This window comes from Taudactylus pleione, unplaced genomic scaffold (genome assembly GCF_031769625.1).
Source record: "Taudactylus pleione unplaced genomic scaffold, aTauple2 ptg001781l, whole genome shotgun sequence".
Taxonomy (NCBI): Eukaryota; Metazoa; Chordata; class Amphibia; order Anura; family Myobatrachidae; genus Taudactylus; species Taudactylus pleione.
This window is the reverse complement of record NW_028286178.1, coordinates 657,047-681,731: the sequence shown is the minus strand read 5'-3', so window position 1 is coordinate 681,731 and position 24,685 is coordinate 657,047. Positions and strand designations below refer to the sequence as shown.

The window sequence follows — 24,685 nt, the reverse complement described above, 5'->3', positions numbered from 1 at the left end:
AATAATAGTAGATGACATTACCAGGGATACAGCAGGAGCCGCCGCTAGAACAGGATCACACGGCAGCCGGTCATGTGACGCTGATGCTGCTGCTGGAGTAAGGGGGAGGAGCTCCGGGCACTAGAGCAGGACTCTATGTACAGCTACAGTAAGTGTCCCCAGTGTGCAAAAGAGACGGAGGCGGCGGCCATTTTCCCGAGGCCCAAATCACTTCATGAAGAACAACGGGTGACTATAGATCCCCTTCAGTGTTTGTTCCCTGGAAGTGACGTAGAGTGAGGGCGGAAGTGACGTTACACGCCCATACAGTCTCTTTCTATCATTCCCAACAACTGCAGATACAGGAAGCAGCAATTGTTGTGTTTGGCAGGAGGTAATTATGTTATTATTCTATAGGCTGAGCAGACTCTTGTGTCACTTTACTGTAGTACAGATGGAGCTGACTCTGGTGCTGCATTGTCATTGTGCAGGAGAGTTGCACTCAAGTCTTCTATTTGTATAATACAGGTGGTGCAGACTTTGTTGTTACTATAATACAGGTGGCGCAGACCCCGTTGTTACTATAATAAAGGTGACACAGACCCTGTTGTTAATATAATACAGGTGGAGCAGGCCCCATTGTTACTATAATACAGGTGGAGCAGGCCCCATTGTTACTATAATACAGGTGGAGCAGACCCCATTGTTACTATAATACAGGTGGAGCAGACTTCGTTGTTACTATAATACAGGTGGAGCAGACCCTGTTGTTACTATATTACAGGTGGCGCAGACCCCGTTGTTACTATAATACAGGTGGCGCAGGCCCCATTTTTACTATAATACAGGTGGTGCAGACTTCGTTGTTACTATAATACAGGTGGTGCAGACTCAGTTGTTACTATAATACAGATGGTGCAGACTCAGTTGTTACTATAATACAGGTGGTGCAGACTCAGTTGTTACTATAATACAGGTGGTGCAGACTCAGTTGTTACTATAATACAGATGGTGCAGACCCAGTTGTTACTATAATACAGGTGGTGCAGACTCAGTTGTTACTATAATACAGGTGGTACAGACCCAGTTGTTACTATAATACAGATGGTGCAGACTCAGTTGTTACTATAATACAGGTGGTGCAGACTCAGTTGTTACTATAATACAGGTGGTGCAGACTTCGTTCTTACTATAATACAAGTGTCTGATCAGGTCCGCATCCTTAGGCAAATTGCATCAAGTATGTGTCGTGGAGGTCCTGGACTCTTGGCCATGAGAGGACCATTTTTGTGACCTCCAGCAATGCCGTCTGGTGGTCATTGAGCAGCCCTATGAAGCTGGGTCTGAGTGACTTCTGAGAAACACTGACCAAGACTATGTCTCCGGGAATGAGGGGATTAGTGGTCACTCAGTGTACTATTATGTTTATATAGGCAACACTATAGCGTAGTGGACAGCACTTCTACTCTGCTCTGGGGTCGTGACTTTAATTCCAAACCAAGGTGCTGTATGTGTGGATTCTGTATGTTCTCCCCCTGTTTGCATTGGTTTCTTCCAGGTGATCTGGATTCCTCACACTCTCCAAAGCCACACTGGTAGGTTAGTTCGCTTCTTTCATAAATTGTGTGTGTGTGTGTGTGTGTGTGTGTGTGTGTGTGTGTGTGCGCGCTGTCCATGTGGTAGGAAATGTAGATTGTAAGCTCCCCTGGGGCAGAGACAGATGTGACTAAATATCCCCTGTAAAGCACTGTGTAATATGTGCTCACTAGATAAATAACTGGTAAGAAATAGCTTCTAATAATTATATTTATTTCTAGATTTCTGTGCAGTGAGGAGTCAGATCCTTGTTACTAGAAGTCACATGAGGGTGAGACGTGTCCTGTATAAATCACTGATCACTGAGGATGGACAAGGGCAGGAGTCACATGACTGAGAGGATACTAAATCTCACCCTGTAGATCATCTACCTGCTGACTGGGGAGGTGAGAGGGTCTGGGAGTGTCATAATGACATCACTTATATCAATAGTAATAATACAGAGACATGACTGGGGAAGGGGAGGGGATGTGGGAGTGTCACAGTGACATCACTTATATCTATAGTAATAATACAGGGACATGACTGGGGAGGTGAGGGGGTCTGGGAGTGTCACAGTGACATCACTTATATCTATAGTAATAATACAGGGACATGACTGGGGAGGTGAGAGGGTCTGGGAGTGTCACAGTGACATCACTTATATCTATAGTAATAATACAGGGACATGACTGGGGAGGTGAGAGGATCTGGGAGTGTCACAGTGACATCACTTATATCTATAGTAATAATACAGGGACATGACTGGGGAGGTGAGGGGGTCTGGGAGTGTCACAGTGACATCACTTATATCTATAGTAATAATACAGGGACATGACTGGGGAGGTGAGAGGGTCTGGGAGTGTCACAGTGACATCACTTATATCTATAGTAATAATAGAGGGATATGACTGGGGAGGTGAGGGGATCTGGGAATGTCACAGTGATATCAGTTATGCACAATTAACTATTAAAAACTTCCATATAGGTGAATTATAATTTTAGCCTTCTATTGATGGCTTCTGCACTACACAGGATTACACAGTAGTGAAGAAGACATCCAGTAAGTGTCAGACACCCAGCAGCCGTCCCTGTGTGTCAGGAGGACTGAGCAGGACCCAGAGCCCCATCACGGTGCCTCCACCTCACTCACTGATACATGAGAGACAATAACCAGAAGATTCTGGAACTCACCAACAAGATCATTCAGCTGCTGACTCGAGAGGTGACTGCTGGGAATGGGACATTATACAGTAACACCAGGGGATGTGTCTGGGTGATGACTGGAGAGGTGACTGCTGGGTATAGGACATTATACAGTAACACCAGGGGATGTGTCTGGGTGATGACTGGAGAGGTGACTGCTGGGAATGAGACATTATACAGTAACTCCAGTGGATGTGTCTGGGTGGTGACTGGAGAGGTGACTGCTGGGAAAGAGACATTATACAGTAACACAGGGGATGTGTCTGGGTGATGACTGGAGAGGTGACTGCTGGGTATAGGACATTATACAGTAACACCAGGGGATGTGTCTGGGTGATGACTGGAGAGGTGACTGCTGGGAATGAGACATTATACAGTAACACAGTGGATGTGTCTGGGTGATGACTGGAGAGGTGACTGCTGGGAAAGAGACATTATACAGTAACTCCAGTGGATGTGTCTGGGTGGTGACTGGAGAGGTGACTGCTGGGAAAGAGACATTATACAGTAACACAGGGGATGTGTCTGGGTGATGACACTATCATTGTGTGTGTCAGGTTCCTATAAGATATCAGGATGTCGCTGTCTATGTCTCCATACAGGAGGGGAGTATATAGAGGAATACAGGGCTCTGTACAAGGACTTGATGATGGAGAATTATTGGCCCCTCACATCACTGGGTAAGAGGAGACTCGTTTTCTGTACTGGAGAGCAGGTATGGGGGCTCCTTATATACATGTAATCTATTAATCACATATACAGTATGTGTGTATATATATATATATATATATATATTTATATATATATATATATAGTACCCAGTTACTGTGTGTCTCCTACAGATGGACCCAGTAACAGAAATACCCCAGAGAGATGTCCTCGACCTCTGTGTTCACAGGATTGTACAGAGGAGAATCGCAGGACACCACAGGAGCATCAGGTAGATGGGATTTAGGGTCTCACCAATATACAACAGTGACTATCATTATATGATCTGTAGAGAAGCGGTGTGTGTCTTATACACTGATATTCTATTGTTTTATTTCATGTAATTACATCAGACTTAAATTATTTTTTTGTGTTATGGGTTATTTAGGATGAAGGTCTGGCATTTATAAAGGTTGAAAATATAGAAGAAGAAGAAGAAGAAGAAGACACTTATGTAAGTGATATAAAGGCAGAAGATATAGAGGGAGAAGTAGAGACGTATGTGACTAATATTAAGGCAGAAGATATAGAGGGAGAAGAAGAGACGTATGTGACTGATATGAAGTCAGAAGATATAGAGGGAGAAGAAGAGACATATGTGACTGATATGAAGGCAGAAGATATAGAGGGAGAAGAAGAGATGTATGTGAGGGGTGATCAGCAGTGTAAGGAGGAGGAAATCCCTACAGATATCTGCACAGGTGAGTAATAAACACTTATTACTGAAAAAAAGTCACAAATTCTCCTCATTCAGTCACTACAACAATCTCTTATCCTACACCATCTTTTTTCAGTACAAACTAAGGCATTAAATGTGTCTGCCAAGTGGGGAAGTCAGGACTCATCTGCCCCTCTTAAACTCCTACTCTCCCCCTCACATCATGTCACTGTGTGTTACCAGCCCAGGGATCTGACCAGTCTCCTCCCTACACTCTCTGGTGTATCTCATACATCAGGAGCCATCAGCCCCTATTATACTCCTACTCTCCCCCTCACATCATGTCACTGTGTCTTACCAGCCCAGAGAACTGACCAGTCTCCACGCACTTTCTGGTGCATCTCATACATCAGGAGCCATCAGTCCTTATTATACTCCTGCTCTCCCCATCACATCATGTCACTGTGTGTTACAAGCCCAGAGATCTGACCAGTCTCCTCCTCACACTCTCTGGTGTATCTCATACGTCAGGAGCCATCAGCCTCTATTATAGTCCTGCTCTCCCCCTCACATCATGTCACTGTGTGTTTCCTACTTAGAGATCTGACCAGTCTCCTCCCCACACTCTCTGGTGTATCTCATACATCAGGAGCCATCAGCCCCTATTATACTCCTGCTCTCCCCCTCACATCATGTCACTGTGTGATACCAGCCCAGAGATCTGACCAGTCTCCTCCCCACACTCTCTGGTGCATCTCATACATCAGGAGCCATCAGCCCCTATTATACTCCTACTCTCCCCCTCACATCATGTCACTGTGTGTTACCAGCCCTGACCAGTCTCCTCCCCACACTCTCTGGTGTAACTCATACATCAGGAGCCATCAGCCCGTATTATACTCCTGGTCTCCTCCTCGCATCATGTCACTGTGTGTTACCAGCCCAGAGATCTGACCAGTCTCCTCCCCACACTCTGTGGTGTATCTCATACATCAGTAGCCATCAGCCCCTATTATACTGCTACTCTCCCCCTCAGATCATGTCACTGTGTGATACCAGCCCAGAGATCTGACCAGACTCCTCCCCACACTCTCTGGTGTATCTCATACATCAGGAGCCATCAGCCCCTATTATACTCCTGCTCTCCCCCTCACATCATGTCACTGTGTGATACCAGCCCAGAGATCTGACCAGTCTCCTCCCCACACTCTCTGGTGCATCTCATACATCAGGAGCCATCAGCCCCTATTATACTCCTACTCTCCCCCTCACATCATGTCACTGTGTGTTACCAGCCCTGACCAGTCTCCTCCCCACACTCTCTGGTGTAACTCATACATCAGGAGCCATCAGCCCGTATTATACTCCTGGTCTCCTCCTCGCATCATGTCACTGTGTGTTACCAGCCCAGAGATCTGACCAGTCTCCTCCCCACACTCTGTGGTGTATCTCATACATCAGTAGCCATCAGCCCCTATTATACTGCTACTCTCCCCCTCAGATCATGTCACTGTGTGATACCAGCCCAGAGATCTGACCAGACTCCTCCCCACACTCTCTGGTGTATCTCATACATCAGGAGCCATCAGCCCCTATTATACTCCTACTCTCCCCCTCACATCATGTCACTGTGTGTTACCAGCCCAGAGAACTGACCAGTCTCCACGCACTTTCTGGTGTACCTCATACATCAGGAGCCATCAGTCCCTATTATACTCCTGCTCTCCCCATCACATCATGTCACTGTGTGTTTCCTACTTAGAGATCTGACCAGTCTCCTCCCCACACTATCTGGTGTATCTCATACATCAGGAGCCATCAGCCCCTATTATACTCCTGCTCTCCCCATCACATCATGTCACTGTGTGTTTCCTACTTAGAGATCTGACCAGTCTCCTCCCCACACTATCTGGTGTATCTCATACATCAGGAACCATCAGCCCCTATTATATTCCTGCTTTCCCCCTCACATGTCACTGTGTGTGTTACCAGCCCAGAGAACTGACCAGTCTCCACGCACTTTCTGGTGTACCTCATACATCAGGAGCCATCAGTCACTATTATACTCCTGCTCTCCCCCATCACATCATGTCACTGTGTGTTACCAGCCCAGAGATCTGACCAGTCTCCTCCCCACACTCTCTGGTGTATCTCATACATCAGGAGCCATCAGCCCCTATTATACTCCTGCTCTCCCCCTCACATCATGTCACTGTGTGTTACCAGCCCAGAGATCTGACCTGTCTCCTCCCCACACTCTCTGGTGTATCTCATACATCAGGAGCTATCGGCCCCTATTATACTCCTGGTCTCCTCCTCACATCATGTCACTATGTGTTACCAGCCCAGAGATCTGACCAGTCTACTCCCCACACTCTCTGGTGCATCTCATACATCAGGAGCCATCAGCCCCTATTATACTCCTACTCTCCCCCTCACATCATGTCACTGTGTGTTACCAGCCCTGACCAGTCTCCTCCCCACACTCTCTGGTGTAACTCATACATCAGGAGCCTTCAGCCTCTATTATAGTCCTGCTCTCCCCCTCACATCATGTCACTGTGTGTTTCCGAATTAGAGATCTGACCAGTCTCCTCCCCACACTCTCTGGTGTATCTCATACATCAGGAGCCATCAGCCCCTATTATACTCCTGCTCTCCCCCTCACATCATGTCACTGTGTGTTACCAGCCCAGAGATCTGACCAGTCTCCTCCCCACACTCTCTGGTGTATCTCATACATCAGGAGCTATCAGCCCCTATTATACTCCTCGTCTCCTCCTCACATCATGTCACTGTGTGTTACCAGCCCAGAGATCTGACCAGTCTCCTCCCCACACTCTCTGGTGCATCTCATACATCAGGAGCCATCAGCCCCTATTATACTCCTACTCTCCCCCTCACATCATGTCACTGTGTGTTACCAGCCCTGATCAGTCTCCTCCCCACACTCTCTGGTGTTACTCATACATCAGGAGCCATCAGCCCCTATTATACTCCTGGTCTCCTCCTCACATCATGTCACTGTGTGTTACCAGCCCAGAGATCTGACCAGTCTCCTCCCCACACTCTGTGGTGTATCTCATACATCAGGAGCCATTAGCCCCTATTATACTCCTGCTCTCTCCCTCACATCATGTCACTGTGTTACCAGCCCAGAGATCTGACCAGTCTCCTCCCCACACTCTCTGGTGTATCTCATACATCAGTAGCCATCAGCCCCTATTATACTCCTACTCTCCCCCTCAGATCATGTCACTGTGTGATACCAGCCCAGAGATCTGACCAGACTCCTCCCCACACTCTCTGGTGTATCTCATACATCAGGAGCCATCAGCCCCTATTGTACTCCTGCTCTCCTCCTCACATCATGTCACTGTGTGTTACCAGCCCAGAGATCTGTCCAGTCTCCTCCCCACACTCTCTGGTGTATCTCATACATCAGGAGCCATCAGCCCCTATTATACTCCTGCTCTCCCCCTCACATCATGTCACTGTGTGTTACCAACCCAGAGATCTGACCAGTCTCCTCCCTACACTCTCTGGTTTATCTCATACATAAGGAGCCATCAGCCCCTATTATACTCCTGCTCTCCCCATCACATCATGTCACTGTGTGTTACCAGCCCAGAGATCTGACCAGTCTCCTCCCTACACTCTCTGGTTTATCTCATACATAAGGAGCCATCAGCCCCTATTATACTCCTGCTCTCCCCATCACATCATGTCACTGTGTGTTACCAGCCCAGAGATCTGACCAGTCTCCTTCCCACACTCTCTGGTGTATCTCATACATCAGGAGCCATCAGCCCCTATTATACTCCTGCTCTCCCCATCACATCATGTCACTGTGTGTTACCAGGCCAGAGATCTGACCAGTCTCCTCCCCACACTCTCTGGTGTATCGCATACATCAGGAGCCATCATCCCCTATTGTAGTCCTGCTCTCCTCCTCACATCATGTCACTGTGTGTTACCAGCCCAGAGATCTGTCCAGTCTCCTCCCCACACTCTCTGGTGTATCTCATACATCAGGAGCCATCAGCCCCTATTATACTCCTGCTCTCCCCTCACATCATGTCACTGTGTGTTACCAGCCCAGAGATCTGACCAGTCTCCTCCCCACACTCTCTGGTGTATCTCATACATCAGTGCAAAGGATGTAGCTATACTAAGTAAATCACTGGTCAATTTGATGAAAGCCCATATAACAGCCATGATTCTGGCTTGTGCACTACCACATGTGACAGCACCCACTATGTTTTTTGAATATTATGTGATTGTCAGTATACTGTGTACTACCCATCACACACACAGATACAACCACACACCCGTAATTGCACAGTTCCTTCTTCACTTTCTGTGCCTAGATGCTCTGTACTGTTACACTTTATCTGCTGACCTGTCTCTGTATCCTGCTCTGCCCTCCTGCTGTCTTCCTCATTCTGCTGTTACTTATCTGTGACCTGCACCATTCCCCTATCCTGTCCTGCTCTCTCCCCCGCTCTATGCCATTCCCCTACCCTGTCCTGCTTCCTCCCCCACTCTATGCCATTCCCCTACCCTGTCCTGCTTCCTCCCCCGCTCTATGCCATTCCCCTACCCTGTCCTGCTTCCTCCCCCGCTCTGTGCCATTCCCCTACCCTGTCTTTCTGCCTCCCCTGCTCTGTGCCCTGCACCATTCCCCTACCCTGTTCTTCTGCCTCCCCTGCTCTGTGCCCTGCTCTATTCCCCCTAGCCTGTCCTGCTGCATCTCCCACTCTGTGCCCTGCGCCATTCCCCTAGCCTGTCCTACTGCCTTTGTGCCGTTCCCCTACCCTGTCCTGCCTCCCCCACTCTGTGCCGTTCCCCTACCATGTCCTGCTGCCTCCCCTGCCCTGTGCCCTGCTCTATTCCCCTACCCTATGCTGCTGCCTCTGTGCCCTGCTCTATTCCCCTACCCTGTCCTGCTGCCTCTGTGCCCTGCTCTATTCCCCTACCCTGTCCTGCTGCCTCTGTGCCCTGCTCTATTCCCCTACTGTGTCCTGCTGCCTCCCCCGCTCTGTGCCGTTCCTCTACCCTGTCCTGCTGCCTCCCCTGTTCTGCCCTTGGACATTCCCTACCCTGTCCTGCTGCTTCCCCCTCTGTGTTCCATCATCATTCTGTGTAGCTCTGTCCTATCGCTCTTCCTCCCTCTGAGCAATTAAATACAGTGTATCATTACCCTAGTTTAGTAGCATGACTCTGGTGGGGCTTCTCTCCCTGAGGATGACCAGAGGACCATATAGAGGCTGCTTTTGCTATTTATGTATCCACCTGGAGAACTTTGTGTAGTGTGGACGCAGCTGTTAGTAATTATCCCACAAGTTTCCCGTGTGTATGTGTTAGGGTGGTCTAGATGGATATTGTGGTTCACCAACATCACTGGTTGAGATTGTCCTTGTGGCTGGATCTATGACTTGTGCAGATAATGTGCTTGTGTCATTTTATCTGTTCAATTAGAGTCTTGTTTCTTGTTGGTTCATTTGTTAATGTAATAATGTGGTCACTGTTAGTATATGCAAATTAAACATAAAATTAAACAGCTAAACCTCTTCATTTATAACATGGTGGTGTAGTGGGGTTAGGATTGCTGCCTCACAGCACTAAGTTCATGAGTTTAATTTTCAACCAAAGTGATGTGTGGAGTTTTGCATTTTTTTTCCTGGAAAAATCATACTGGTAGGTTAATTGGCCTCTGACCCAAATTACGCATTTTGTGTGTGCGAGTAGATATGGTTGTGAATATAGATTGTAAGCCTATTGGACAAATATTCTCTGTAAGGCGCTGTGAAATGTGTGAGCTTTATGAAGAACTCTGAATAATAATAATAATAGTTATTGTATTTCCAGCAGATGGACGCACAAGCAGGAATGACTTGGAGGGAGATCTCATCTTGTCTACAGATATTAAAATAGAAGATAACATTACACAGGAATCTCCAGGAGATAATCCCGTTATGCTAAATATACATCCAGTACCTCACAGTGCAGCTGTATCATCTGATCCCTCTGATTGTGACCAATGTTCTCCTGATACCTCAGCTTTTGTTACACATAGAGCAGCTCATACACCTGATAAAATATTTCCCTGTTCTGTGTGTGGGAAATATTTTACATATAAATCAGATCTTGTTTTTCATCAGAGACGTCACACAGGTGATAAACCATTTCCATGCTCTGAGTGTAGTAAATGTTTTACACAGAAATCAAATCTTGTTATACATCAGAGATGTCACACAGGTGAGAAGCCATTTCCATGTTCTGAATGTGGGAAATATTTTAAACTGAAATCACATCTTGTTACACATCAGAGAAGTCACACAGGTGAGAAACCATTTCCATGCTCTGAGTGTGGGAAATGTTTTACACAGAAATCATATCTTGTTGCACATCAGCGAAGTCACACAGGTGAGAAACCATTTCCATGTTCTGAATGTGGGAAATATTTTACACGGAAATCATATCTTGTTGTGCATCAGAGAAGTCACACAGGTGAGAGGCCATTTCCATGTTCTAAGTGTGAGAAATGTTTTACATATAAATCAGATCTTGTTATTCATCAGAAAAGTCACACAGGTGAGAAACCGTTTCCATGCTCTGTATGTGGGGAATGTTTTACACAGAAATCTGTTCTTGTTACACATCAGAGAAGTCATACAGGTGAGAAACCATTTCCATGTTCTGAGTGTGGGAAATATTTTACACGGAAATCATATCTTGTTGTGCATCAGAGACGTCACACAGGTGAGAAACCATTTCCATGTTCTGAGTGCAGTAAATGTTTTACACAGAAATCAAATCTTGTTGTGCATCAGAGAAGTCACACAGATGAGAAACCATTTCCATGTTCTGAGTGTGAGAAATGTTTTACATATAAATCAGATCTTGTTATTCATCAGAGAAGTCACACAGGTGTGAAGTCATTTCCATGTTCTGAGTGTGGGAAATGTTTTACACGTAAAACGAACCTTGTCACACATGAAAAAAGTTTTTCTATGAACTAATACAAAACATGGTTTTAGTAACACTCCAGTCACACAGCATTTTAAGTTCTTCATCCACAGATAATTGGTATGTGTCATTAATATAAAAAGAGGAGGAACGTGCAGCGCTAAAGAAATCTCAACAACAATAAATAATATAGGGCTTGGTAAAGATGCATTAAAATGTATACTATCTAATATTAATACACGCAGGAAATTATATATATTTATATAAGTATGATTCCAGTATCAGAATATACCGTGATACTTTCCATGTGGTTCTCATTATGCCTAAATCTAAGCTCTTCATATTCTAAGTATTTGCAGAATAAGTCTCCAATAGTGACCTAGGACAAATATTAATTTGCTTAGATAGATATCTATCTATCTGCCCTCATTAGTGTAATTGGGCGCGTGGGTGTGATCATATCATGTGACTCACTAGTGGACACTATCGCACGTTATTACTAATATTATCAACCTTATAACTATGCAATATGATATTATAATGTGTTTATAACGTGATCTTGATCCCGGTGATGCTGCCGCTATACAGATCACAAATCCGTTATCTTTACTATATCATGTATGTAATTTATACCTTATGGTGTTATAACTTAGGAGAATCGCTATGATATATATAACATGTGATAATTGGAATTGGTCAGCTCCATCATGTGACATTGTACACATGCTATGTTCCTGGAGACCTGTATTTCTATATCTTCCCCATGACAACTCTTACTCACTGTTACTGGTGTAACTGGTCATGTGATTGCGGTTTACCATGTGACTGGGTGGAACAAATCATCCAAGCCTCTTGCTGGTTTTTCTACAGATATCTCCTTGATTGGTCCATTCCAGTCATGTGTGTGTGTTTATATCACATGACCGGGTGGATCTGATTATCCAGACTCCCTCTCTAGTTCATTCTGGAACTCTGCAGAGATTAACATGATTGGTTCGTTCCGATCATGTGCTGTTGAATACATCATGTGACACGGACTTGGGCCCGGCTGCTGTGCTGCATTAATTGGTAAATGGACCTTTTTATTCTTAGGGTATATATTGTTTTTACAAACTCATTTGCTGATTATACATTAGATACTGATTGTTTTCTATGTAATATATTTATTGGTCTTACATATCACATGACTAATTATGGTTCCCCTCCTGATGCTTGTTTGATGTGCTCCTTGGGTATATAAGGCAGCCATATTATACTGTATAATACACGCTTCTGATGAGGTTGTGGGTCTAATTCCACACCGAAATGCATTAGTAACTTTATCCACTGGACACGGTTGGGCCACTTGTCCTTCCTTATCCGGACCAGGAGTGACAGCAGGAATGTTGGGACATCCAGCGATTACACCGGCCAACCATCACCCACTGTGAGCTTTCCTGCTAAAGACTGGACGGACTTCTGTCACAGCAACCTGGTAATATAACTATCTGCCAACTGGCCATACAGGATGCACCAAACGTCTTTCCATCACCTATTAGCTTGTGACGTTACCATTAATATCTGGTTCTCTATTTACTATTATTGGTGCCCACTTATTTGTAATCAGAATTAGCCTGAATATCAGTGACCTGTGTTTTATATGATCTATATGTATTATGTTTGTAATTTCTATCATTAATATTTTCATATTAAATACTGTACATTTCATTTATAATGCATCTTTATTAAGCCACATGTGAATTAATTATTGTTTTTAGATTTGTATAACGTGTTATATCTTATTAGAGGATGACCCCCATCTATGTATAGCTGCTGTATAACTCCTCAGGCATCACCTATCAGATCTAATCTTTCCTAATCCTCCATGTGTCATTAATATAAGACTGGAATAGATCACTCGAGTGACACTTATAGTATTGTCTTTATTCTATTAGATATCGGCATCACTCTCTGCAGTAATAACAGACCACGTCGTTGTTATATAGGAGATACATTTTATGTATATCAGTCATACACAGAGAAGATAAATACATTATTATACTATTAGATATCAGCACCACTCTCTGCAGTAATAACAGACCACGTCATTGTTATATAGGGGATACATTTTATGTATATCAGTCATACACAGAGAAGATAAATACATTATTATACTATTAGATATCAGCACCACTCTCTGCAGTAATAACAGACCACGTCATTGTTATATAGGGGATACATTTTATGTATATCAGTCATACACAGAGAAGATAAATACATTATTATACTATTAGATATCAGCACCACTCTCTGCAGTAATAACAGACCACGTCATTGTTATATAGGGGATACATATTATGTATATCAGTCATACACAGAGAAGATAAATACATTATTATACTATTATATATCAGCACCACTCTCTGCAGTAATAACAGACCACGTCATTGTTATATAGGGGATACATTTTATGTATATCAGTCATACACAGAGAAGATAAATACATTATTATACTATTAGATATCAGCACCAATCTCTGCAGTAATAACAGACCACGTCATTGTTATATAGGGGATACATATTATGTATATCAGTCATACACAGAGAAGATAAATACATTATTATACTATTAGATATCAGCACCACTCTCTGCAGTAATAACAGACCACGTCATTGTTATATAGAGGATACATTTTATGTATATCAGTCATACACAGAGAAGATAAAATACATTATTATACTATTATATATCAGCACCACTCTGCAGTAATAACAGACCACGTCATTGTTATATAGGGGATACATTTTATGTATATCAGTCATACACAGAGAAGATAAATACATTATTATACTATTAGATATCAGCACCACTCTCTGCAGTAATAACAGACCACGTCATTGTTATATAGGGGGATACATTTTATGTATATCAGTCATACACAGAGAAGATAAATACATTATTATACTATTAGATATCAGCACCACTCTCTGCAGTAATAACAGACCACGTCGTTGTTATATAGGGGATACATTTTATGTATATCAGTCATACACAGAGAAGATAAATACATTATTATACTATTAGATATCAGCACCACTCTCTGCAGTAATAACAGACCACGTCGTTGTTATATAGGGGATACATTTTATGTATATCAGTCATACACAGAGAAGATAAATACATTATTATACTATTAGATATCAGCACCACTCTCTGCAGTAATAACAGACCACGTCGTTGTTATATAGGGGATACATTTTATGTATATCAGTCATACACAGAGAAGATAAATACATTATTATACTATTAGATATCAGCACCACTCTCCGCAGTAATAACAGACCACGTCGTTATATAGAGGATACATTTTATGTATATCAGTCATACAAAGAGAAGATAATATACATTATTATACTATTAGATATCAGCACCACTCTCTGCAGTAATAACAGACCACGTCATTGTTATATAGAGGATACATTTTATGTATATCAGTCATACACAGAGAAGATAAATACATTATTATACTATTAGATATCAGCACCACTCTCTGCAGTAATAACAGACCACGTCGTTGTTATATAGGGGATACATTTTATGTATATCAGTCATACACGGAGAAGATAAATACATTATTATACTATTAGATATCAGCACCACTCTCTGCAGTAATAACAGACCACGTCGTTGTTATATAGGGGGATACATTTTATGTATATCAGTCATACACAGAGAAGATAAATACATTATTATACTATTAGATATCGGCACCACTCTCTGCAGTAATAACAGACCACATCATTGTTATATAGGGGATACATTATATGTATATCAGTCATACACAGAGAAGATAAATACATTATTATACTATTAGATATCGGCACCACTCTCTGCAGTAATAACAGACCACATCATTGTTATATAGGGGATACATTATATGTATATCAGTCATACACAGAGAAGATAAATACATTATTATACTATTAGATATCAGCACCACTCTCTGCAGTAATAACAGACCACGTCATTGTTATATAGAGGATACATTTTATGTATATCAGTCATACACAGAGAAGATAAATACATTATTATACTATTAGATATCATCACCACTCTCTGCAGTAATAACAGACCACGTCATTGTTATATAGGGATACATATTATGTATATCAGTCATACACAGAGAAGATAAATACATTATTATTCTATTATATATCATCACCACTCTCTGCAGTAATAACAGACCACGTCATTGTTATATAGGGGATACATTTTATGTATATCAGTCATACACAGAGAAGATAAATACATTATTATACTATTAGATATCAGCACCACTCTCTGCAGTAATAACAGACCACATCATTGTTATATAGGGGATACATTTTATGTATATCAGTCATACACAGAGAAGATAAATACATTATTATACTATTATATATCAGCACCACTCTCTGCAGTAATAACAGACCACGTCGTTGTTATATAGGGGATACATTTTATGTATATCAGTCATACACAGAGAAGATAAATACATTATTATACTATTAGATATCAGCACCACTCTCTGCAGTAATAACAGACCACATCATTGTTATATAGGGGATACATTTTATGTATATCAGTCATACACAGAGAAGATAAATACATTATTATACTATTATATATCAGCACCACTCTCTGCAGTAATAACAGACCACGTCGTTGTTATATAGGGGATACATTTTATGTATATCAGTCATATACAGAGATGATAAATACATTATACTATTAGATATCACCACCACTCTCTGCAGTAATAACAGACCACGTCATTGTTATATAGGGGATACATATAATGTATATCAGTCATACACAGAGAAGATAAATACATTATTATACTATTAGATATCAGCACCACTCTGCAGTAATAACAGACCACGTCATTGTTATATAGGGGATACATATAATGTATATCAGTCATACACAGAGAAGATAAATACATTATTATACTATTATATATCAGCACCACTCTCTGCAGTAATAACAGACCACGTCATTGTTATATAGGGGATACATTTTATGTATATCAGTCATACACAGAGAAGATAAATACATTATTATACTATTAGATATCAGCACCACTCTCTGCAGTAATAACAGACCACGTCATTGTTATATAGGGGATACATTTTATGTATATCAGTCATACACAGAGAAGATAAATACATTATTATACTATTAGATATCGGCACCACTCTCTGCAGTAATAACAGACCACATCATTGTTATATAGGGGATACATTTTATGTATATCAGTCATGCACAGAGAAGATAAATACATTATTATACTATTAGATATCAGCACCACTCTCTGCAGTAATAACAGACCACGTCATTGTTATATAGGGGATACATTTTATGTATATCAGTCATACACAGAGAAGATAAATACATTATTATACTATTAGATATCAGCACCACTCTCTGCAGTAATAACAGACCACGTCGTTGTTATATAGGGGATACATTTTATATATATCAGTCATACACAGAGAAGATAAAATACATTATTATACTATTAGATATCAGCACCACTCTCTGCAGTAATAACAGACCACGTCATTGTTATATAGGGGCTACATTTTATGTATATCAGTCATACACAGAGAAGATAAATACATTATTATACTATTAGATATCAGCACCACTCTCTGCAGTAATAACAGACCACGTCATTGTTATATAGGGGATACATTTTATGTATATCAGTCATACACAGAGAAGATAATATACATTATTATACTATTATATATCAGCACCAATCTCTGCAGTAATAACAGACCACATCGTTGTTATATAGGTGATACATTTTATGTATATCAGTCATACACAGAGAAGATAAATACATTATTATACTATTAGATATCAGCACCACTCTCTGCAGTAATAACAGACCACGTCGTTGTTATATAGGGGACACATTTTATGTATATCAGTCGTACACAGAGAAGATAAATACATTATTATACTATTAGATATCAGCACCACTCTCTGCAGTAATAACAGACCACGTCGTTGTTATATAGAGGATACATATTATGTATATCAGTCATACACAGAGAAGATAAATACATTATTATACTATTAGATATCAGCACCACTCTGCAGTAATAACAGACCACGTCATTGTTATATAGGGGATACATTTTATGTATATCAGTCATACACAGAGAATATAAATAATTATTATACTATTAGATATCAGCACCACTCTCTGCAGTAATAACAGACCACGTCATTGTTATATAGGGGATACATTTTATGTATATCAGTCATACACAGAGAAGATAAATACATTATTATACTATTATATATCAGCACCACTCTCTGCAGTAATAACAGACCACGTCATTGTTATATAGGGATACATATTATGTATATCAGTCATACACAGAGAAGATAAATACATTATTATACTATTAGATATCAGCACCACTCTCTGCAGTAATAACAGACCACGTCACTGTTATATAGGGGACACATTTTATGTATATCAGTCATACACAGAGAAGATAAATACATTATTATACTATTAGATATCGGCACCACTCTCTGCAGTAATAACAGACCACGTCGTTGTTATATAGGGGATACATTTTATGTATATCAGTCATACACAGAGAATATAAATACATTATTATACTATTAGATATCAGCACCACTCTCTGCAGTAATAACAGACCACGTCATTGTTATATAGGGGATACATTTTATGTATATCAGTCATACACAGAGAAGATAAATACATTATTATACTATTAGATATCAGCACCACTCTCTGCAGTAATAACAGACCACGTCATTGTTATATAGGGGATACATATTATGTATATCAGTCATACACGGAGGAGATAAAATACATTATCGTTTTTGAAAGATTTTATTATGGAAAGTTATGGGTAGAATTCAGCTGTTTGCTGCTTTGGGATGGTGGATTTATGGTGACACACAAACCACAAAGTATTTCATGGTGGTGGTTACAGAAAATAAATAAAACATTCACTTTTTATCACTTTCTTGCAATTCAATGAAAAATGTTTTTGCCTGTTTTGGGGAGATTATTTTGGCCTTTTTAGGACAAATAAGGAAACTAATGGTAATTTCTTGACAAAACAAGGTAATAATTGTGTGTGTTCTGCATAAATAATAAAAAGCAGAGACAATTATTGTCAGCACCACAAATCTACACTACAAGGGCCGGGAATAAAGTCCTCAGTGATCTGGCTGCTGTCTCCTAACAACACTACAAGATCCATCCCACAGACCTTCATAGACTATATGATATAATGTATATAGTGCTGAAGAGCGGCGCTGCCAAGGTGGTCACTGGTGAGGGTACATAGACTATGTGATATAATGTGTATAGTGCTGCCAAGGTGGTCATTGGTGAGGGTACATAGACTATGTGATATAATGTGTATAGTGCTGAAGAGCGGCGCTGCCAAGGTGGTCACTGGTGAGGGTACATAGACTATGTGATATAATGTGTATAGTGCTGCCAAGGTGGTCATTGGTGAGGGTACATAGACTATGTGATATAATGTGTATAGTGCTGAAGAGCGGCGCTGCCAAGGTGGTCACTGGTGAGGGTACATAGACTATGTGATATAATGTGTATAGTGCTCTAGAGCGCTGCTGCCGAGGTGGTCACTGGTGAGGGTACATAGACTATGTGATATAATGTGTATAGTGCTGAAGAGCGGCGCTGCCGAGGTGGTCACTGGTGAGGGTACATAGACTATGTGATATAATGTGTATAGTGCTGAAGAGCGCTGCTGCCGAGGTGGTCACTGGTGAGGGTACATAGACTATGTGATATAATGTGTATAGTGCTGAAGAGCGGCGCTGCCAAGGTGGTCACTGGTGAGGGTACATAGACTATGTGATATAATGTGTATAGTGCTGAAGAGCGGCGCTGCCAAGGTGGTCACTGGTGAGGGTACATAGACTATGTGATATATATAATGGTGTTACAGGTAATGACTGTAACTGTACGTTCCTTATATATATTACTCATCCCGAGGTCATTATTCCCCATTTCTCTCCCATGGATGGATTATACTGATCAGCGTGTGCTCGTCACAGATACATGTAATATATAAGAGGATCCAGCAATGTGTAGTGTTTTATGCTGATCACAGTAAGCTCAGTTCTTCATTTGGGGTATTGTACAGGTGACGTGTATCACCCCCAAGGTGCAAATTACATAGTCTCCAACATTTCAAAGGTAAAAACCGGTACATGGGCGTGGCCACATATATTGGGGGCGTGGTCACCAAAAAAGGGGCGTGTCCAGGCACTGTACACTGGAGGCAGCTGGTTCACTGCTGGCTGTTTTTTTTGAGTGCCTACGATTTTATATATTTCACTTGGGGTGTTTATAATTTATTTACATTTACTATGTAAATAGTGGGCGGACTACCTACCTCTCTAGGGGAACAAGTGCACAGAACAAAGACTCCCGCAGCGCTGCTATTGATATCGGGTGTTTGTACTAACCCGGTACAAACGGTACTGCCCCTGTTTGCTGGTACAGACCGTTAAAAAACTACTGTACCGGCTAAATCGGTATAGTTGGAGGGTCTGAAATTATGTGCACCGTACTCACCACTATGCATACTCTGCCTCTCATATAAAGCTATCATTAGCTGGTATAAGTAATGTTACTGGTATTAGCAGTCAGTGATGATGGCGTACCTCACTTACACTGACAGTAGTGACACCAAACATGTATGTGTGTCTATGCAAATGGGAGATGGAAATCACGTGTACAATACTCACCACTATGCATACTCTGCCTCTCATATACAGGTATCATTAGCTGGTATAAGAAATGTATTGGCAGTCAGTGATGATGACATACCTCACTTACACTGACGGTAGTGACACCAAACATGTATGTGTGTCTATGCAAATGGGAGATGGAAATCACATGTGTACAATACTCACCACTATGCATACTCTGCCTCTCATATACAGGTATCATTAGCTGGTATAAGTAATGTATTGGCAGTCAGTGATGAGGACGTACCTCACTTACACTGACAGTAGTGATGCCAAACATATATGTGTGTCTTAAGTAAAAGACAAATAGACTCTCTCCGCACTTTCCTTGTTACAGAAAATAACCTAAACACAAAATACTGAATCTTCTAAGTGGGAAGACGACATAAACAACAACAATAAGTCACAATGGGTCTAAAGAAGTGAGATCTTCAACCCAAATCCACTATACTACTTGATGGACGGTATGTGATGTTTCCTTATTGTCGCAATGATGAACTCAACGACCTTTTTCCTTCAGGTACTTCTCAAATGCTCATCCTCAAAGATAATAAGGAAAAGAATAGTGTAGTAGTTCTGTAACCATGAGAAATCCTTTATAAAAGGATGTGAATCGTCAATCCATAAAAAGGCCAATAACTATACCGTACTCACCCTGTGACACAGAGGAAACCTCCCATGAAGATATCTTTGTGTGCAGAATACGTATCATTAAGGCTCAAAAAAAGTGCACCACCCATGTGGCAAGACAGTAACAGAAATGTAAGTGGGACGTACCCTACTCACAATTAATGATGGCCGATAATTCACATAAAGGTATCTTTTGTGTCCCTTTTCTTTACCCAATCCACCAAGTGTCCATAACCTTCAACTGAATAAAAGGTCAGATCAGGAGGGAATGATAAAAGGTGGTTTCTTTATTCATAACAAAATCAGAGATATATACAAAGGTGCACTGGGTGAGCTAACAGGAAGAGATGGAACAATATGACCTGTTAGAGGTTCTAGGTCCGGACAGTCCCCCAATGGTCACAGATTCCTGGTGTGTTAGGGTAATGGAGCAGACTTATATACCCCTACACCGGAAGTTGTAATAATAGGGGGTGTGGTTTTCGTATAATTAAACCAATAAAAAAATAGCAAAATTGTAACTTGGAATATAGAAAGGGTCAGCCTGCCATCAGCTCCCTTGTGGGTAAAAACCCTCATCATACCGGCTCCTAATGTCTGGAGAAGCTGTCTGTGCATTCCACATCCCGAAACACACGGCAACCGGAAGTGATATCTATGTGCGTTCCACCAAGTCTTATACATACTATGGTGGTGTGTTCCCATTACAATATTTAAATAATGATAATTCATTTGTAACCATAAATATTATACAAATGAAACAACTACTATTATAATATCTACAACTCACATAAAAAGGGATATGGTAAAATACAATAAAACTATATTAAAAGACTTTCCCAAATCAGGTATATAAAAATTGTAGACTACATCAAAAGTCAAAAAGGCAATAAAGATAATATACAAAGGGAACTTTAAAAAAACTCTCAAATGAACTAATAACCCACGATGCACATAAAATTACAAAAACCATTTTGTTTTAAATTCTAGGTTCAAGATAGTTATTGAGATAGTGTGTGCATGTGTGAGTACATGTGTGTGTGCATGTATGTTTAATAAAATGTTACTTTTCTACAGTGTGTGTTGTGTGGCTTTTTAAAATTGCTTTTGCTGTGGAAGTACAGGTACCAGCAGGACCGTAATGCCCTACATGCTGGTACTTATGGTTCTCCAGGTACCAGCATGCGGGGAAGGCTTGCTGGGAACTAGTTTCACAGCAAAAGACAATATTTTATCAGCCTGGGCCTGGGGTGCCCTGGAGAGGGGGGTTCCTTTATTGGGGGGGTCCCCAGTTTTCCAGGGATCATCAGCCTGGGCTGACTAGTGTTCAGGGGTGATGCTTCCGCTGGAGGGCCTGGTGAAAGGTCTCCCCTGGCTGTGGCATCACCCCCCGCTAGAAAGAGTCTGGTGCTGGTTCTGGTAAATACAGGGGGACTCTATGCATTTTTCCCCCCTGTATTTTGCAGAACCAGGACTGGCTCAGAGCCCAGTGCTGGTTGTGCTTCATATGGGGGACCCTTATGTAATTCGTCCCCCGTATTTAGCACAACCAGTACTGGCTTTCCAAAGCCCAGTGCTGGTTGTTGTTTTTGGGGAGGGGGCCACGCCATAATTTTTTTTCACAGGTTTTTTATTTTAATTAAACATAGAAGCACAGAGGGGTCTCAATGACCTGTCCCTGCTTCTGTGTTTGTTTGTTTTAAACATAGATGCAGGTATTACAGCTATTCCATCTGTGTGCTGCCTCCCCCAGGTCCTAACGCCTTCCCCACCACCACACTGCCACGCACACCACCGCCGCTAAAGCACGCTACTGTACCCGGGTCCTGGCCGCAGCTAACGCCCGCTACCCCTGCACCTTTCCGCTAGCTCCTGCTGCATCTAACGCCAGCTTCTTTCCCCAAAGCCCACTACTAAAGCCCGCAAACGACGGTCATCTTTGTGCACCCAGGTGAAGCCACAGTGATTACACCTGCTGGAGGCTCCTGCGGCTGCGCTACAAGTTGAAAAGTCCTATCCAATAGCGCATTCTTGAGGTAATAGTTTAAAAACTGTAACTTTCTAATTTACCTGAACTCCAAAAGGCCCTACCCTGGCACAATAGCTACCTAATAAAACAAACCCCAAGTCTAAATTCCACCCCAACCCTGAGTTACACCTTCCCAAATATCCCCCATAGACTACAGCAGAAAAGTGGTCCTAATTGAGAATGTCAGAACAATGTGACAGCTGGAGCTTTAGATTACTCCCAAATCCTCATTCTTTATGTTTATGCCCTGAAATTGTGACAGTTCTACCCGGCCTTGCCAAATTGCAGCTCGGTACCTCCTATAGCTTGAGGCATAGCCCCTTAAACACCCTGCCCCCCCTCCAGAATTATCTATGGGAGAATTGCAGTTTTTTACATGCAGCCTTAATATAAGGGCACAACTGTGCCTATGTATATACACCACTGTGCCTATGTATATATACATGACTGTGCCTATGTATATACACGACTGTGCCTATATATATATATATATATACACGACTGTGCCTATGTATATACACGACTGTGCCCTTATAATACAGTGAAATGTAAGTGGGAGGACAGCATGGAATCCTTTTGTTTAGCCACATGGTGCGGCCATTTTACCCCATTCCAAACTGTTCATTCATTAATTTCCCCTGATAAAAACCCCATTTGATCTGTACAATCACATCTGTCCCTATTACACCGATTAAAGCCTGGGATTATAGCTGTTATAGCATCATCGGTGAGACTAAGGGATGGTCCGGGTGTGCACTGAACCACCCATTAGCCAGATCACCCAATTCCCTGTGAATAAATGTAATTACCATCCACGCGGTCAGGAAAGGAGTTACATACACATCCTGGCCCAGGAGTAAAGAGTCTGCCTAGTAGCTCCCAAGCTCCACCTCCCCTCCTCAATCACTGGGCATTCAGCTGCTAACTCACATGGTGATGTCACTGCACATGATGATGTCACTGCACATGAGCTCTCTGGGTGTGCTCAGTCACATTGTGCTGCTGGAGAAGAGCGATGAGGAGGAGCCTCACAGTGACAGCAGCACCAGCAAGACGCAGAGGCCGCTGTGACTGAGTGATAGGAGACAGCTGCCTGCCCCTGATGAAGGGGAGAGGGGTCAGTCAGCTGCAGATAAGGGTGGGGGAGGGGAGGCTGTCTGCTTTGCATATAATCTGCAATAAAGTATAAATAGCAGGAACCCCACATTTCTTATACTAGTTTCCTGCAAGTTACAGTGAACTAATTTGAAAAATGTTTGATTACAATGTACATTGTTATATATCATTAGAGAGTGTTTATACTGTGACAGAAGCACTGGTAAAGTGATAAATGGCATATATGTGTGTCCAAGGTTTCTGGTCTATGTGTTCTAAACCCCCAGGATATGTCTGTGTCTGCTTGATTAGAGTTTGGGCTTTAAAAGCCGGATAATGGGTCCTGGGGGTGTGGATGTGAGAGAAGGGAGGGCTCTATCCACAAGGCAGTTCAGGTGTTGAGGCCTTCAGCCTTAGAGCAGGCTAATTAGTGACTGCAACTGTGAGAGGCTGATAAAGGCTGTGTCAGGGTTTGGCTCAGTGTCTCATACCTGGGAGAGCAGGCAGAAGGCTTGTTCACAGACACTGTGATGTACCACTTGTAAGTACTGGGCATATGCCTATGTTGGTGGTTAAGGCAGTAGGCCCTACCACTTTGAGAGAGGGAATTTATTGTCTAGTTAGTGCCCAGATGGGGAAAGATTTATTTTTGTTTTACATTTTTTATACTACACAATAAAAACTAGCTGCGGCTAGTTTGCGTGAAAACCCTGGTCTGGTGTGTTATTTCCTGGCAGCTGTGTGTTTGGAGGTGTCCATCTACCCCAGGAGAGTGACCTTCTTCCCCGATCCTATTACAGCACACACACATGCATACATGCACAGACACACGCTTACACACACATTTTATCCTTAATGATAATGGGTAATGAATATTTGTCAGTGTAACAGCAGTATATTAGTATATTTAGACAGTGAAGATATTATATCTTTAATTTTGTAAAAAAAAAATTGCTATGAATAACATTTGCACTATTGGGGTAAGAATTTGGTATTGGGATTGCGTAGAATAAAAGTATAGGGCAAT

General features: G+C 41.9%; 1 protein-coding gene across 1 annotated transcript in view; it reads left to right on the top strand.

The window, feature by feature from the left end:
• Nucleotides 1-24,685, top strand: part of LOC148436370 (uncharacterized) — a 231,278-nt gene that overhangs the window by 67,311 nt on the left and 139,282 nt on the right. The window contains exons 3-4 of the mRNA XM_088464985.1: nt 3,993-4,169; nt 9,998-11,059. Of these exons, the coding sequence (XP_088321111.1) occupies nt 3,993-4,169; nt 9,998-11,059 (1,239 nt within the window). The remainder of the gene's footprint in view (nt 1-3,992; nt 4,170-9,997; nt 11,060-24,685) is intronic.